Here is a 15,658-nt window from a genome sequence, read left to right as displayed (position 1 = left end):
AATAGTAAAATGCTAGATCACACAAATGTTATGAAATTTTTCATGATATCCACATCAGTTATCCATCATTTCCTTTTAAAAAGGCATAGAAATGCAGCTATAGTACTGGAAAAAGGTGAATGTTTTGGAAGAGTAGCAGGATCTGTTCTATCAAGATCAAAACCCATAACTAACTTGGGCAAAAATAAAATTCCATGCATTCTTAAACTACAACATGTGTGGATGTAACAAATACACATAAGATAAATAAGAAAAGAGCGTGTTCTGAAAACTCTCTAACTGTATAGATCGTCATCATCAGCCCCACCTGCAGAAGCTGCAAAAGGATCAGTTGCAGCAGCTGCACCACCGGCTGTTTCAGAAAATCTAAACTCAGATCCAAAGCCTCTCGATTGTTGCAAGGTCTGAGCAAATGCCTGGTATTTACGGATGTCAGCATCACTAACACTCCTACGAGCGTACTTCATGGATTCCTCGAAATGTGCTGCCTTGATCTCGGCCACTTCATCCTCGACATCTTCCTCCATAGCTTCCGGGTTGTCTTTTCGCCTTCTCTCCCTCTCAATATCCTGCAATCAGATGGAATGTGAGCGCAGACGATTATGCACTGTACTGACCAGAAGCGTCCAAAAACCAAACTGAACTGACAGCTTCAGTTCAGTTTGGTTTTATCCGAATAAAAAAATTTTACTTTTTCAGTTTGGTTTTCGAACATGAACAAAAGTATAATTAAGTTTAATATTCTTGTAAATTCAGTTCGGTTGAAAAAGAAGCAAGATTTCAGTTTTGATCGGTTCAAACCAAATTCACACCCCAAATACCAGCAGAATTGAACTCAGGATAACTCGGCAAAGAAAGCAAAAGCATACCTTTTCAATGTTCTCTCTTATAGCATATTTGCAAGAACGCTGGCAAATTTCGGTGATATCCGCACCACTGAAGCCCTGGGTATACTTGGCAAGTGCTCTAAGATCGACATCTTTTGACACTGGTGATTTCCTCAAGCAAGCCTTGAAAATATTATAGCGCGAATCTTCATCAGGAAGAGGAATGTAAATAAGCTGATCAAGTCGACCAGGACGCAGAAGGGCAGGGTCAATGATATCAGGTCGATTAGTAGCCCCAATTATGAAAACAGTTTTCTTTGCAGACATGCCATCCATCTCTGTCAGAAGCTGATTCAACACCCTATCAGCAGCACCCCCGGCATCTCCTACACTGCTTCCTCTCTGCAAAAATGGCATAAAACATTGACCAATAAGCAAAATCCTAGTATTAGCATAACATTAAAAGCTCATGTTTAAAACAAACCTGAGTAGCAATTGAATCAAGTTCATCGAAGAAGAGGACACAAGGAGCAGACCCGCGAGCCTTGTCAAAAATCTCTCGCACATTGGCTTCACTCTCACCAAACCACATTGTAAGCAATTCAGGACCCTTAATACTGATGAAATTCGCCTGGCACTCATTGGCAATAGCCTTAGCGAGAAGAGTTTTTCCACAACCAGGAGGACCGTAGAAAAGAACACCCTTAGAGGGTGACATTCCGAATTTCTCGAATTTCTCAGGGTGCTCCACTGGATATTGAACAGTCTGCATCGTAAATAATCAGACGTGTGAGATAATATTTATAATCCAAATCCCGTAAATACAATCAAATAGATAAAAAACGAGTACCTCTTGAAGCTCCCGCTTAACATTCTCAAGGCCACCAATATCCTCCCAATTGACATTAGGAACCTCAACAACCTGGACCAATGATTTTTAATTAGAATCTTAACAAACACAATAATAGTCAATCAAGTTTTATAAAAGCCCCACAAACATCAGACAAGCACTCACTGTTTCACGCAAAGCCGATGGGTTACTTGTTCCGAGAGCAGTTTTGAAATGTTCATTAGTCACTGCCATGGAGTTAAGTATTTCAGCATCTATTGATTCATCTTCTAAGTCAATCACATCCATCTTCTCCCTGATGCACTGAAGTGCAGCTTCAGTGCAGAGAGCTGCCAAATCAGCACCAACATAACCATGTGTCTCTTTAGAAATTTTTTCCAAATCAACCTATAAACAAAAAGAACAGAATGTGAAACATATTGAATGACCGAGTAGGAGATATAGAAAAAAGTAAATGGTAAGCAATAGAAAATAGAGTAAGAAAATTAAGTTTGGTGATTACATCTTCAGCAAGCTTCATGTTCTTTGTATGGATTCTAAGAACTTCGAGACGCCCAACTTCATCTGGAACACCAATATCAATTTCCCTGTCAAATCTCCCAAACCTTCTCAAAGCTGGGTCAATGCTGTTCGGGCGATTTGTGGCCCCCATGACAATAACATGTGCACGAGATTTAAGCCCATCCATAAGTGTTAAGAGCTGGGAGACAATCCTCCTCTCAACCTCTCCATGTGTCTTCTCTCTCTTGGGGGCAATCGAGTCAATTTCATCAATAAATATGATGGATGGTGCATTTTTCTCTGCTTCCTCAAAAGCTTTTCGAAGATTGCTTTCACTCTCACCAGCCAATTTTGACATGATCTCAGGTCCGTTGATACAGAAGAAGAAAGCACCAGTTTCATTGGCAACAGCCCTAGCAATAAGGGTCTTACCAGAACCAGGCGGCCCGTAAAGCAAAATTCCCTTTGGTGGTTTCACACCAATTGACTTGAATAGTTGGGGATGTCTCAGTGGAAGCTCCACCAACTCACGAATCTGAGCCATCTGTTTCCTAACACCACCAACATCATCATAGCCAATTTCATCCAACCTGTTCTCATCTTCTCTCCTCACTGGCTCTCCCTCGCAGAAAACCTCAGTGTCAGGGGCAACCACACAATACTCTGCAGGGTCAGTCTCGATAACCTTGAACTCCACACTTCTCATTCCTCCCCTAACAAGGAAGAAATCACCCTTCCTGACTGGGCGATATGCCTCCAGGAAATAAGCTGCAGATATTTCAGTCGGGTCAGAATCATCACAAAGGATTAGGGAATCACTACAAAGTATATCTATACGGAAATGTAACATTACAAGCCTCTTATACTCATAGGATTAGAATGTGCAGGTTAAAATGCATATTTAAATTCATAGAAACAATAAATTGTATTGAAGTTTCCATGAAAGCATAAAATCTGAATGAAAAACAATTAAATCCGACATACAGTGATTGATTATCTTAACATACTGCTAGAAACTAGAAAGTAGAAGACCCGAAACGAACTTACGTTTCAAGAAAGCATCAAAAAGATTTCCAGTGACCCCTTCAATTGTATCATCTATAGGCAGTATGTGCACACGCTTGCCATATTTGACATCAGGACATTGGTGCACAGAGACAACATCTCCAAGTCTAACTCTCAAGTTAGACCTCACAACCTTGTTCATCCTGATCTTCGGCTCCTCACAGGTGTCATCAGCAAGAGCAATGCAGATGGTATCCTTCCTTTTCTTTCCCTAAACACCACAAACATACAGTTCCCCGATCAGATAAATACTTCTAAACAACTTTTCTTTAATGTCATGGTTAAACAATGAAGTGAAAAGCAGATGAATATCACCCAAATTTCTAAATTAAGTAGTGATTAAACTACAAAATTAGTTAAACATAGCTTCGACAACAATCAGTACTAAATTATCATTAAATTTTGCAATAAGACAGCAATAAAACCCTAAATCAGATAAAAGCTCAGAGCTTTATACACCATAATCTCTAAAAACAAAGAACCCAGTTCACAGATCCTTTAAAAAACAACACCCAGAAATAAAAGAACAAACCTTGATCAAGATGGTGTCACCACGGAAGAGCTGGAGTTTCTCCATGGTTTCAGGGTGGAGAGAAACAACAGAGTTATCATCATTAATAGCTTCATCAACAACCAGTCGATTGGGTGACTTTTTGCGCTCTAGAATCGCAGTACTAAAATCCCTTTTGGTTCCCTTACTGCAAAATCAAAATCAAAATCAAAATCAAAATCAAAATCAAACACAAAATCATTACCAAAAGTGAATGCAGATCTGGGTGAAGAGATACTTACGAATCAGAAGACTCGGCTTGGTTAGACATGGCAGAGAGAATTTTGATAAACAGCAAACAAGTTTGGGATCTGAAGAAGTAATTGAAGCAGTTTGTTGGGTTGGGCTGCTTTTATATCACTCTTTTTTTTTCTTTTCTTGTTAGGAAAGAAAACTTCTTCTTATTATTTTTCTTTTTCTATATTTCATTTAATTTTTTCACTAAAATATTCATATCAAAAAACAAGAATAAGAATGTGTGTGAATTTTAGATTCTGTTCACATTTATCTATTTAGATAAATTTGTTATTTTAAAATGAATATAAATTAAAAAATTATTTTTGTATTAAATATTTAATATATATAATAAATATTAATCAAAAACAAATTATAAGTCTAATTTAAAATTGATTAATTAATAGAAGTGGAGATTTTTTTAAAAGGTTGTTATATAAGGTGTATTAGTTGTGTATATTCATTGTTACATTTTGTCAAATTTTTATGGGTAATAAGTAGGTTTGATTATGCTAACTAATTTTTGTTTTCCATGTTTTCTATTTCAACTTCATTTTTTTACTTATTAATTTCTTTTAATTTCTTTCATGCTAACAAGAATACTTGTGGGGAGGATAGACAAGGCATCTATTTAGGCTTGCCGCCTCTAGTCGGTAAAAAAAATTAGATTTTCGGTTTTATAAAAGATAGAACTTGGAATAAAATAAAGAGATGGAATTCAAAGTATTTGTCTAAAGGGGGAAAGAGATTCTAATCAAAATCGTTGCCCAGTCTATGCTAAATTACATTATGAGTGTTTTCTCCTTCCGGTGGGTCTTTGTGACGCTTTAAAGAGGATGATGAATTTTTTTGGCGGAAAAATAACAAAAAGAAAAAGTGAGGGATTAATTGAGCGTGTTGGGATAAATTATATATTTCAAAAAAATATGGCGGTTTGAATTTTAGAAAGTTTCATGATTTTGGTGTTGCTACGTTAGCGAGACAAGCGTATTGGAGGTTACTTAGCATTAGTGAGAATCTTGTAGGAAATTTTTTTTAAAGCTAAGTATTTATCTAATGATTCTTTTCTTAATGCTAAATTAGCAGGTGAATTCTAGTTCGGTGTCGCGGAGTATTTTCGAGGCTCAAAGTGTGATCCGTAAAGGAGCTAGGAAGCGGATTGGTAACAATTGTGGTACAAATGTTCGGAAGGAACCGTGGCTGGTGGATCCTACCACTAAGTTTGTTAGTATGCCTATTCCAAATGGTTTGGTTGATACCACTGTTAATCAACTTATGGAAGTTGGGGCCAAAGTCTGGGATGAAGGGCTAATAAGGGACATTTTCCCTAGCAATGTGGTGACTAGTATTTTTAATGTTCCTCTTAGTAGGAGAAATGTTTGTGATTCCTGGGTTTGGAAACATGAAGCTAGGGGGTGTGTTTTCTGTTAAGAGCTCAATAGACTGATCCGGGGAGAGATTGGTTTCTGTGTCGATAATATTTTGGGGCAGAATTTGGAAAGTTCAAGCACCTCTTCACGCCAAATTTTTTTGGCGTTCTTGCTCTGGTTTTCTTCCAACTGTGGACACGTTAGCCACGAAGAAGGTATTCATCAATTCTACGTTCCCTGTGTGTGGGTATGGTGATGAGTCAGTTTTGTATTTATGTGTGCAGTGTAAGTTTGCTAAGGAATGTTGGCGTAAGGTAAATGTGCATGGTATTTCTTTTGAACAAAGGATCACTTTACCCTCTAAACTTGGCGCAAAGTATCAAAACGTCCAAATTAATAAAACGGGATCACTTTTACCCTGAACTTGTCAAATTTGGTACAAAAAACACCCTCCCCACTCTCACCTAAGTGAGTGAAATACACTCTCCAAATCTAGGTGGTTTTTAATGGTTAAAAGCTTAAAAGGATCCTAATTTTTTTAACTCATTTTAGATTAATACCAAATAAAAAAAAAAACATATAAATCCCTTTTATTATAAAACATTATATATCCAATTAATATTAGTTAAAAATATAAAGGACTATTATGTAATTTTTACAAAAAAAAATCAATTTTTTAAAAAAAATTGACTCCGGCGAGGAGGAGCAGCTCCTCCTCTCCTGAGAAGAGGAGCAGCTACTCCTCTTCTCAGAGGAGAAGTCCTTCTCGCCAGCTCCTCGCCTGAGGAGCGATTCTCTCCTCAGGCTGAGGAGCAAGGAGCTGCTCCTCGTCATTGACCCACCGCGCACGGTGGGTTGTTTCAAACAGACCCGGCGTCGGGTCTGTTGTTAACAGACCCACCGTCAGGTCTGTTGTTTACAGATCCGACGATGGGTCTGTGGCTGCAGGTCAAGAACAGACCCGCCGGCGGGTCTGTTCTTAAAGAACAGATTGGCCGGAAAATTTTCCGGCCAATCTGTTGAAGAAAGTAAAAAAAATTGTAATTTTTATTTTGGAGAAAAGTGTCAAAAAGATCCCTGATTTTATTTATTCAATCAAAATTTAATTAGAATTAATTAGTATTTAAGAGTGATTAATTAGAGTTAATTATAGTTTTTATTAAACTCACTCTCCAATTAAGTGCCACGTCAACACTGAGGGGGATTTTGATCCGGTTTTGCCAAGTTCAAGGGGTAAAAGTGATCCGATTTTCGCAATTTGGACGTTTTTGATACTTTGCGCCAAGTTCAGGGGGTAAAGTGATCCTTTGTTCTATTTCTTTTTCATGCAGATTCGTTTCTCTTAGTGTAGAAGTTGGCTGTCTTCGTTGAGTGTGGAGGATGTTGCTCTAGTGGCTATGACTTGTTGGTTTTTGTGGATTAACAAAAACAACGTGGTTTGGGCAAAGAAGAAGAGTATGCCGAGTTCAGTTGTTTGTGATGCAAGATATAGTGTGGCAGCGTGGACAGCTGCAAATTCTCAGCAATTAAAGTTGCGGTTAGCCGATGTTGGCAGAGATGATTGGGCAGTTGTGTGGAAAGCTCTGAGTGTGGGTTGGTGGAAGGTGAACGTCGATGTGGCGGTCTTTCCGGAGCAGAATAGGATAGGTACCGGTTGTGTGTGTGAGGGATGAGTTTGGGAATGTGGTGATGGCGAGATACTGCAATTTTTTGGGTTCGTTCTCGCCAAAAATTGCAGAAATTGTCAGTTTAAGGGAAGCGTTAAGCTGGCTTAAAGGGCGTTCAAACGTAAGTGTTGAGCCGGATTTGATGGAGGTTATCTTGGAAGTGAGAAATCCTGAGTTGTCCAAACAGGATGTGTTTATTGAAAACTATACCGATCTGGCGAAACAGTTAGTTAATTTTCCTTTATTTTTGTAAGGCGATTTGCGAATCGTGTTGCGCATGCTTTAGTATACTATTTCCATGTCAGCTCATTATGAGTGATTTTCCAACTTTCCTGAATTTCTTACCGATGTAACTGCTTCTGATATTTATCAATAAGATTGTTTGATTCTCCAAAAAAAACTCCAATCTACTTCACAAATAATATATAAAAAAATATATATCATCTTACATGTTACAATAATGATATGTAAAAAAGAAACTCGTCGTTGTTATTTGACTAACCTTCCAATCCATAAACGGAGCATCTCTTAAGAAATATGGTATTTGTGAGCCTCATCAATGTTTTTTTGTTGAGCTCGTATTTTTTTTCCTTCTTAGAAATATCTATAATACAACTCCTTTTAATCCCAAAATTCAATTAACTCATTAGAATACTTTTGGATCCATGTATTTAGATTTAGCAATTAAATTTCAATTTTTTAATTAAAATTCATAAATTTAATGTATTTTATTTGGATAGTTAAAAAAAATTAAACTCTCAATAATAGATAATAATTAAATTTGGATTTTATTTAAACTTTTAAAACAAACTTAATTAATTATTTTTACAAATTGAACTGAAATAACTAATTTATTTTATTTAAAAAAAATCAAATGAATCAAATTTTTATAAATGATTTTTCAAATCAAATTGAACTAGTTGATTCGGTTAATTTTTTTTTTGATTTACAAAAGAACTTTACTATTTTTTTTTTGAAACATACTTTACTATTTTTTTAAAAAGGTTTAAATGCATCAAAAATCACAAACTTTTGCGTGTTTTGCATATTTAACAAAGACTTTTAATTTGGCAAAAAAAGTAAATGAACTTTTTAATTTTTGCAATTAAGATCACGTTTGCGTTTCTTTTAAAAAAATGCTGCCGTTTTACATCCAAAACGGTACCGATGTATTAATTATAAAAATTGCAAAGTTTCTGTACTTTTTTGCCAAAATTAAAAATTTATGTTAAATATGCAAAACACGCAAAAATTGGTGATTTTTTTTGTTCATTTAGGCCTTTTCAAAATCGAACTTACAACTATTTTTTTCAACCAAACGTACCCATGTTATTTTACTTTTTTAAAAATCAAACCAAACCAAATAAAAATATTGTAATTTTTCTAAACCAAAATTTAAAAGAGTTGTTTTTTAAACCAAACCGAATTGGTTGGTTTTGCTAGCTATTTGTTCGGTTTATTGTAGAATTTAACTAATTTCTTTATGTCTAAAATCTAGCCAAACTAAAACTTTTTATCTTAAATTAAGCTTTTATAAATTATCAAATCAAGTTAAAACAATTAAGTATTTAAAATATTAATTTATCTAATAAATTGAGTTATCAAACATTTTCTAAATTTTACTTTAAAAAAAATAAAGTATCCGTAGACAATAGTAGTTGAAGTGCGTGGCAATTTGGCATTGTTCGTGGATGCGTCCTTAATTTCTAACGCTTGAAATTCCTTTTAATTTGCATTTTAGTCTTCACATCACTAATAAATTGGTTCAAATTCTTTTCAGATGATCCAACGGCAGAAACGGCAACCTCCAGTATCTTTTTAAGCCGCTTGATGTTCTCCCTCAAGTCAACGCCTATTTTTCCACACATCAGACGGTTGATCTTCTCAGAAACTTCTCCTCTCGTGATTGGCTTCCTATCACAAAGATTGAGCCCGATCTTCCAATCATCAACCACTAATTTTCTATTAGTGAATTGATCAGTCAACAGAGGATAACAAAGCAGTGGTACATCACACCATATACTTTCCAATATAGAATTCCATCCACAATGTGTTAAGAATCCTCCAACCGTTGGATGTGAAATCACCGAGTTTTGACAACACCATGGCACAATCAACGCTCGATCTTTAATTTCACTTTCAAATCCAACGGGTAGGAAATCAGTACTATCCGAGCTCACTATGTCTGGACGAAGCACCCAAATAAAACTCACTCCACTAAGTAAAAGCCCATGGGCTATTTCTAGAATAGTCTCTTTGCTACAGTGAGCATAGCTACCGAACGAGACGTATAAAACTGAGCCATGGGGTTTGGATTTGAGCCAGTGGGTGCAGTCAGACTCGGACCATAGGCTCGTAGCCACAGTACTTTTGGTGAACCCGTTTGGAAAAATTGGGCCGATTGGGTAAAATGGCTGGTTTTTTTGAACGGCTGAGATTGTGTGAGGTTCAAGCTCTTGAATTGTGTTGCAAAGGATGAAATCTGATTTTTTGGCATCTTCAAAAATGGCCTTGTAGATGATTCTGTGGACAATTGTCGACGTATCATTGGCTTGAAGATATGACATTAAGTCATTTGGCTTTATTGCTTCTATTCCTGGTATGTAATCGATGGTGTCCTCTCGATTATCTATCAAGATAATAAATATTTAAATAAACAATTAATAATATTTGATGTGTACATTTATAAATAAATATCACTATTATCTTTTGAGTCTAGGATATTTATTTTATCGACCGAATCGGTAAATTCAATTTCGCTTAATTTGACAATATAAAAAATTGGATTTTCGGTTCAGTCTTTTATATATAAACAAGTTTAAATCCATTTTTAATACAAATCAAATTAAACTGAAAAATTAACGTGATTGGTTGATTTAATTTGGCTCAGAAAAATTTACATCCTTATAAATTCCGTTTGATTTGTTAGAAAAATTAATCGAGTCAAATAGAATGCACGCACTGAATTAAATCAAAATAAATATGAAAGTATGTAAATAATCACAATTAAGGAGGTAATTAAGCTTAAATAATTACACAGACGTACCACGACAAGCAAAATGGCCATTAATCTTGAGCAGATCCATGTGATAATAGAGATTATAAACCAAAGCTGGTTCAGTCCAAAACGAGACATTAACAAGTTTATACTTGTTCGAAATCATAGACGGCCACACAAAAAAAGTATCACTAATCAGACAATTGACCTTATGCTTCGTCTGAACCAATAATTTTCCGACAAGATCATCAACATGAGCAGAGAAGACATGCAAAATACCTTCCATGAACTGATCATGGTTAAGAGATCTATCAAACCCTAACGGAAACCCGTCACTTACAGTTGAATAACGGATGTCTGAACCAGAACTACGAGCTTGGAAGAAGATGTCATCGTGATGGTCATTAATGGCGGATGCTGAGTTTGTAATTTGATGGTGGATTGAGTCTGTGTTTATGAAGGTGACGATGAAGCCTTTTGATGCTAGCTTTATTGCAAGATTAACGAATGGTTTTATGTGTCCTAAAAGAGGATAAGGTATCATAATTGCATGAGGCTTTTCTTCATGATCTTCCATTCTTAGTTTTTAGTATTGAGATTCATAAGAAAAATGATGAAATTTGTTACTATATCATGGACTAGTGTTTAAGTTGATATGGGTTTAGGACAATATATATAGGGCAGAGGTGTGCATTATCAACACAAACCAAACTAAAAATTTATAGTTAAAAAATTAAATCAAACCGACCTAAATTTATAAACATGTAAAATATTTCAATCTAATATAGATCAGTTGTGATGGAGTCTTCTTTCTGATTTGTTTTTCTATTTGATTCACACTAATATTTAACTAATTTTCTTTAGATTTAAATTGATTCAAATTAAAAATTAAAATTATTTTTATAGTATCAAATCGGATCAAATTAAAATACCAGTTTGATTTTTGTAAGCTTTGAAAAATAAATTGTGTTAAAAAGGTACATGTTTCATCTCTAATTGATATGACAGTTTGCCAATATATATAGAATAAAATGCGTATTTAATTCCAAACCGAGTTAAGGTAAAATTTTATATATTCTAAATTAAATTAAAATAACTTATAAGGATGTAAAAATATTTAAGCCGAACATCACATTCGGTTCTAACCAAATTAAATCAAATTATTAGAAATTATTTTGGTATGGATAATATTAATTTTTATTTTAAATTATCGAAATTAAAATTTTACATTTAAAATTACATAAGATGTTGAGTTTATGTTATTTTACAATTTAGTCAATTCTAAATATTTTTTGTCTACAATAACTGTTTGATGTTATTATAATTGATGAGAGATAAAGAAATGATGAGAAAAGCAACATGTAGAGCAAATGCGGATAGTAGCCACATGTTTAAGTTTGCGGATGATAGTAGAATGTTTGCATCTCTATGACTATGAGCTATCAATCAATTTACGGCACATTAAGTAAATTTATCAAGCGGTGGCCCTTATCTTTTCAAATTATCGAAGAAAGAAATAATTCACACCCTCAACTTGGTAAGAAAAATTAAATAGACTTAAGTTTATAAAAATAGATCAATTCAACATGTCAAACCGGAACAAAACTTATCCTCCCCTACTCTCACTCCATCAAGTTAAACGTACTCTCTATTATAAAATAAAAAAATGTAAAATAGTTTTTAATGTTTATTTTATTTTTTAAATTAACACTTAAAAATTTCAAAAATCAATTTAACTCTTATAATTTCTAATGTTCATATAGCAAATAAAATTTCATTTAAAATCCAAAATTTTTTAGCATTTGTTTTCTTTTCTTTTCATTTCTTCTTCTTCGCCCTCTTAATCAAAACGTTTTGAAACCGTAACCTTAATCTCCACTGCTGCTTCCGCCACCCTTCCACCAACATCTGTTGCCGCTACAAATGAGATGTTAAGATCATCTTTGTAGTCCTGCTGATCTATTCTCTAAGTCTGTTGCGAGGATTCAACGAAGGCTGCAATGCATTCGACGAATCAACGAACGACAACGGACTTCTAATGAACAACAAAGGAGGAAAACTAAAGGAGAACAAGTGAAGGAAAACAAGACTTTGGCGAACAATGATCGTTGCTTCTATAGGCGGAGGCGATGGTTACTGCTCTGCAGGCGGCGGCGACAAAAGATTAAGAAAATTAGGACTGATTATTAAGAGTTATTAGGTTAATTAGATTTAATTATGAATAATTAATTTAATTAGGTTGGTTAATTAGGTTTAGTTAAATTTTTAAATTAGGATTTAATTAGAGTTAAGTATGATTAATTGGAGTTAAATATGTTAAATTATCAATCTCACTTTTTTTATTGTGTCAGAGGGGTGTTTTTAATTAATTTTGCAAACTTATAATTTTTTTGATCCAGTTTAACGAATTTGGGCCTATTTGATTTTTCATACCAAGTTGAAAGAATGAAATAAATCTTTATTCAAATTTTATCTCTCGACACTTTAATCAAATTTTAATTTTTCTTTGCTGATAAGTTTCTTCACTAATATGTTAATATTATTTCTAATGTAACGATCCGAAATATCGAGCCGCCATCGGTACTAGGGAATGAAAGTGATAGCTCCGAAACTCGTAACAAGCCTAAAACCAATATAAACTCTCTTGCAATGGCTAATGGGCTGAAAAAACCCTGACCTTTATTTTGATTTTCAATTCCACCTTTACGTAGCAATTTTGTCAATTTTACCCTATTTTAAATTTTTGGTTTTCAATTACACCTCGAAATAAAAAAATGAAATAATTTTACTATTATAACGATTAAAATATAAAAATAAATATTTTTAATTATCATTTCATACTCTTTTTTATATGGACAAATTTAAACAAGTCCTAAAATCTAAAAAAATTTCAAATAAACCCTAAATAAATCATTAATTATTATTGATTAATAAATTGCAATATGTCTCACTTCGCTTTCATCGAACCCGCCATCACCGGACCCATCGACTAAATTCCGCTCGTCGCCCACCATCACTCGAACCATACACCGCCACACCCCATCAGAGACCACCAAGTAATTTTTTTAATATTTTTTTATTTTCTGTCGGACTCCTCTACCGAGGAGGAGGAGCAGCTCCTCAGGCGAGGAGCATAGGGGTGAGCACGGTCTGGAGGAATCCGGGGATTGACAAATCTCCGGAACCAAACCAAAAGTCGGGGATAGCAAAAATTGGATATCCGGATCCGTACCAATAATCGGTTCGGTTCGGTTCGGAGATTTTATTTTTCGGTACGGTTCGGTACGGGGATTCGGTCCTAATGGTTCGGTACGGTTCGGTACGGATATCACTAAAACCACAGATATTATTTTATTTAAAATGTGATCTCTACTATATTATAATATAATTTGACTTTTAAAATTAATAAGCTACTCATTCATTCATATTTTTTATATTTTCAACTATCACAAGTAAATAATCATCAATAAAATAAAAAGGCACAACATTTATATTATCGTTCGATTTAATATTAATTTTTTGATTATTTGATAAGGGTACTTTTAATTCTCAAGTCTAAAATTATATCATTTTTGTTAAAACTATGTAATTTGGTCAATGATAGAAAATAATGAATATGTGTTGTTCATATTAATTTATAAAAAATACTTTTAATAATTATTAAATACTTGACAAATTCATATAATTTTCATTGAAATATATAAGTATTTTGTTTTTATGTAAATTAATAATTTTTTTTATATATATAGACTAATATTTTTAATATATATTATTTAATTTTATAAAACAATTTTAATTTTTAGCAATTCAAAGTTAATACAAATATAATAATCAAATGAAAATTAGAATAATATATATATATATATATATATATATATATATATATATATATATATATATATAATTTCAGTTCTTCGGGTATAAGTTCGGTACTTCGGTTCGGTACGGTTCGGTTCGGTTCTCGGTACGGTTATTTATAAAAGATCCAGAACCGTACCAATAAAATTTTCGGTACGGTTCGGTTCGGGGAAAGTCAATGGTCAACGAATATTTTTCGGTCCTGGATATTTTCGGTTCGGTTTTGGAGATATTCAGGATCCGTGCTCACCCCTAGAGGAACATATCTGCTGCTCCTCTGTTTTGGAGCAGATCTGCTCCTCGCCTGAGGAGCACTGCTCCTCCATTGAGGAGTTTTTGGAGGAGGAGCAGCGCTCTTCCTCTGAAAATTAAAAAAATTATTTTTATTTTTATTTAATTAATATTTTTTGAATTGATGGAGAAAATGGGTTTTTTGTATAGTTTTATAACATTAAGGAATTTTTAGATTTTTTAATAAATATAAAGGATCTATTTTGAAAATTATCCAAATGAAAAGAGTTCAATTTAATGCTTCAGGGTGCAATTGAAAACCAAAAATCCAAAATAGGGTAAAATTGATAAAATTGCTACATCGGGGTGGAATGGAAAACCAAAACAAAGGTTAGAGTTTTTTCAGCCTATTAGACTTTTGCAATCAAATCAAATAGAAATCATGCAAAACGTTTCAAAAAAGCTTTTAAAACGATTCGCTTACAAATATCTATTCACATTCTGAAAACGATGTATAGAAATTATGGTCTTACAATGCGATGCCACGTCAAGTATTGCTCTGTTTCGCACATCAAAAGCAAACGAGTTAAGCGCAGATAAAACTATACAAGTTTTAAAACATCAAAGCACAAGCCATACATAAAACCGTTCGATCACAAACCATATAAACATTTAGGATTAGACTACTCCAGCGCTATCGATAGAAACCTTCCTTGCACATACTTCTAAACAGACTTCCGAAGTAAGGATAGAAGTCCGTCACGTCAAAAGATTATTCACCTGAGAGGGAAAACTGCGAGGGTCAGTATATGGGAATATACTGAGTGAGCTTACACTTTATTAAGGTATTATATAAATTAAGATCGCACTTAAAATAAAACATATATTATGGTTCAAGTACTTGATCCTATCGAAACCCTAATCTTATAAACAATCCTGAACTAGGCAATTCCTAGTACTCATAAACAATAACAACTTCTTAATCCTGATGGTAGGTTACAGGATAGTTCAACCATGTCAACCAACTATCTGGTCGGGCATCGGGATAGTTCAACCAACATGCCTCATACCATCTTAAATCCAACAATACATCGGAGTTCCGGAATAGTTCAACCATGATGACTTGCTAGATACACGGCGCGGGATAGTTCAACCATGCTGATCTCGTATCGAATTCACAACCAATAAAAGTACTCTGATAAACGAGCAATACAACTTCTATCTATGACTTACTCGGACACTGGTGATCACACAACCTATTGACGCCCAATAGGTAGCTCGTTTTCCCCAGATCATATACTAGTTTTCACTGGCTATAAATCGATAATATTATGGACAAATTCATTTATATCGATAAAATACTATAACATGCGATGTAGTTTAATATCATACTTATAATATCAAAACTAGTTATTGCGTAATAATACACAAAAGTAAAGTGTAACTCACAGCAACCGCTATTTTCATATTCCTATACGTAAGCTCCAAATAAGTCGATCTTTCAAAG

At 34.1% G+C, this 15,658-nt stretch overlaps 3 protein-coding genes across 3 annotated transcripts; 1 reads left to right on the top strand and 2 right to left on the bottom strand.

The window, feature by feature from the left end:
- Positions 1-28: 28 nt before the first annotated feature.
- On the bottom strand, positions 29-4,146 carry LOC126677735 (cell division cycle protein 48 homolog). The gene is made up of 9 exons (XM_050372498.2): positions 4,036-4,146; positions 3,776-3,941; positions 3,226-3,454; positions 2,180-2,946; positions 1,843-2,064; positions 1,678-1,749; positions 1,312-1,593; positions 870-1,229; positions 29-569 (listed from the first exon to the last, which is right to left on the bottom strand). The coding sequence occupies exons 1-9, from the start codon at positions 4,062-4,064 to the stop codon at positions 276-278; spliced, it is 2,421 nt and encodes an 806-aa protein (XP_050228455.1). The 5' UTR covers positions 4,065-4,146; the 3' UTR covers positions 29-275.
- An 807-nt stretch (positions 4,147-4,953) lies between these two features.
- Positions 4,954-7,317, top strand: LOC126678498 (uncharacterized). The gene is made up of 5 exons (XM_050373394.1): positions 4,954-4,959; positions 5,114-5,442; positions 5,519-5,711; positions 6,744-7,044; positions 7,136-7,317. Exons 1-5 carry the CDS (start codon positions 4,954-4,956, stop codon positions 7,315-7,317), a joined length of 1,011 nt encoding a protein of 336 aa, XP_050229351.1.
- Positions 7,318-8,615: 1,298 nt separating this feature from the next.
- Positions 8,616-10,727, bottom strand: LOC126676321 (UDP-glycosyltransferase 86A1). Its single transcript, XM_050370501.2, has 2 exons — positions 10,111-10,727; positions 8,616-9,693 (listed from the first exon to the last, which is right to left on the bottom strand). Exons 1-2 carry the CDS (start codon positions 10,637-10,639, stop codon positions 8,771-8,773), a joined length of 1,452 nt encoding a protein of 483 aa, XP_050226458.1. The 5' UTR covers positions 10,640-10,727; the 3' UTR covers positions 8,616-8,770.
- Positions 10,728-15,658: the final 4,931 nt, after the last annotated feature.

This window comes from Mercurialis annua, linkage group LG4 (genome assembly GCF_937616625.2).
Source record: "Mercurialis annua linkage group LG4, ddMerAnnu1.2, whole genome shotgun sequence".
Classification (NCBI taxonomy): Eukaryota; Viridiplantae; Streptophyta; class Magnoliopsida; order Malpighiales; family Euphorbiaceae; genus Mercurialis; species Mercurialis annua.
Note: the sequence above shows the minus strand (reverse complement) of the source record. Positions and strands in the feature narration are given on the sequence as shown.

Excerpts from the sequence above, each read along its gene's own strand:
- LOC126677735 (XM_050372498.2), bottom strand. The coding sequence starts at position 4,064 with ATGTCTAACCAAGCCGAGTCTTCTGATTC. Across the intron at positions 3,942-4,035 it reads CAAGCCGAGTCTTCTGATTC|TAAGGGAACCAAAAGGGATT; the intron begins GTAAGTATCTCT and ends TTGATTTTGCAG. Across the intron at positions 1,230-1,311 it reads TTGATTCAATTGCTACTCAG|AGAGGAAGCAGTGTAGGAGA; the intron begins GTTTGTTTTAAA and ends CCATTTTTGCAG.
- LOC126678498 (XM_050373394.1), top strand. Across the intron at positions 5,712-6,743 it reads CTAAGGAATGTTGGCGTAAG|TGTAGAAGTTGGCTGTCTTC; the intron begins GTAAATGTGCAT and ends CGTTTCTCTTAG. Across the intron at positions 7,045-7,135 it reads TCCGGAGCAGAATAGGATAG|AAATTGTCAGTTTAAGGGAA; the intron begins GTACCGGTTGTG and ends CAAAAATTGCAG.
- LOC126676321 (XM_050370501.2), bottom strand. The coding sequence starts at position 10,639 with ATGGAAGATCATGAAGAAAAGCCTCATGCAATTATGATACCTTATCCT. Across the intron at positions 9,694-10,110 it reads TGGCCATTTTGCTTGTCGTG|ATAATCGAGAGGACACCATC; the intron begins GTACGTCTGTGT and ends TTATCTTGATAG.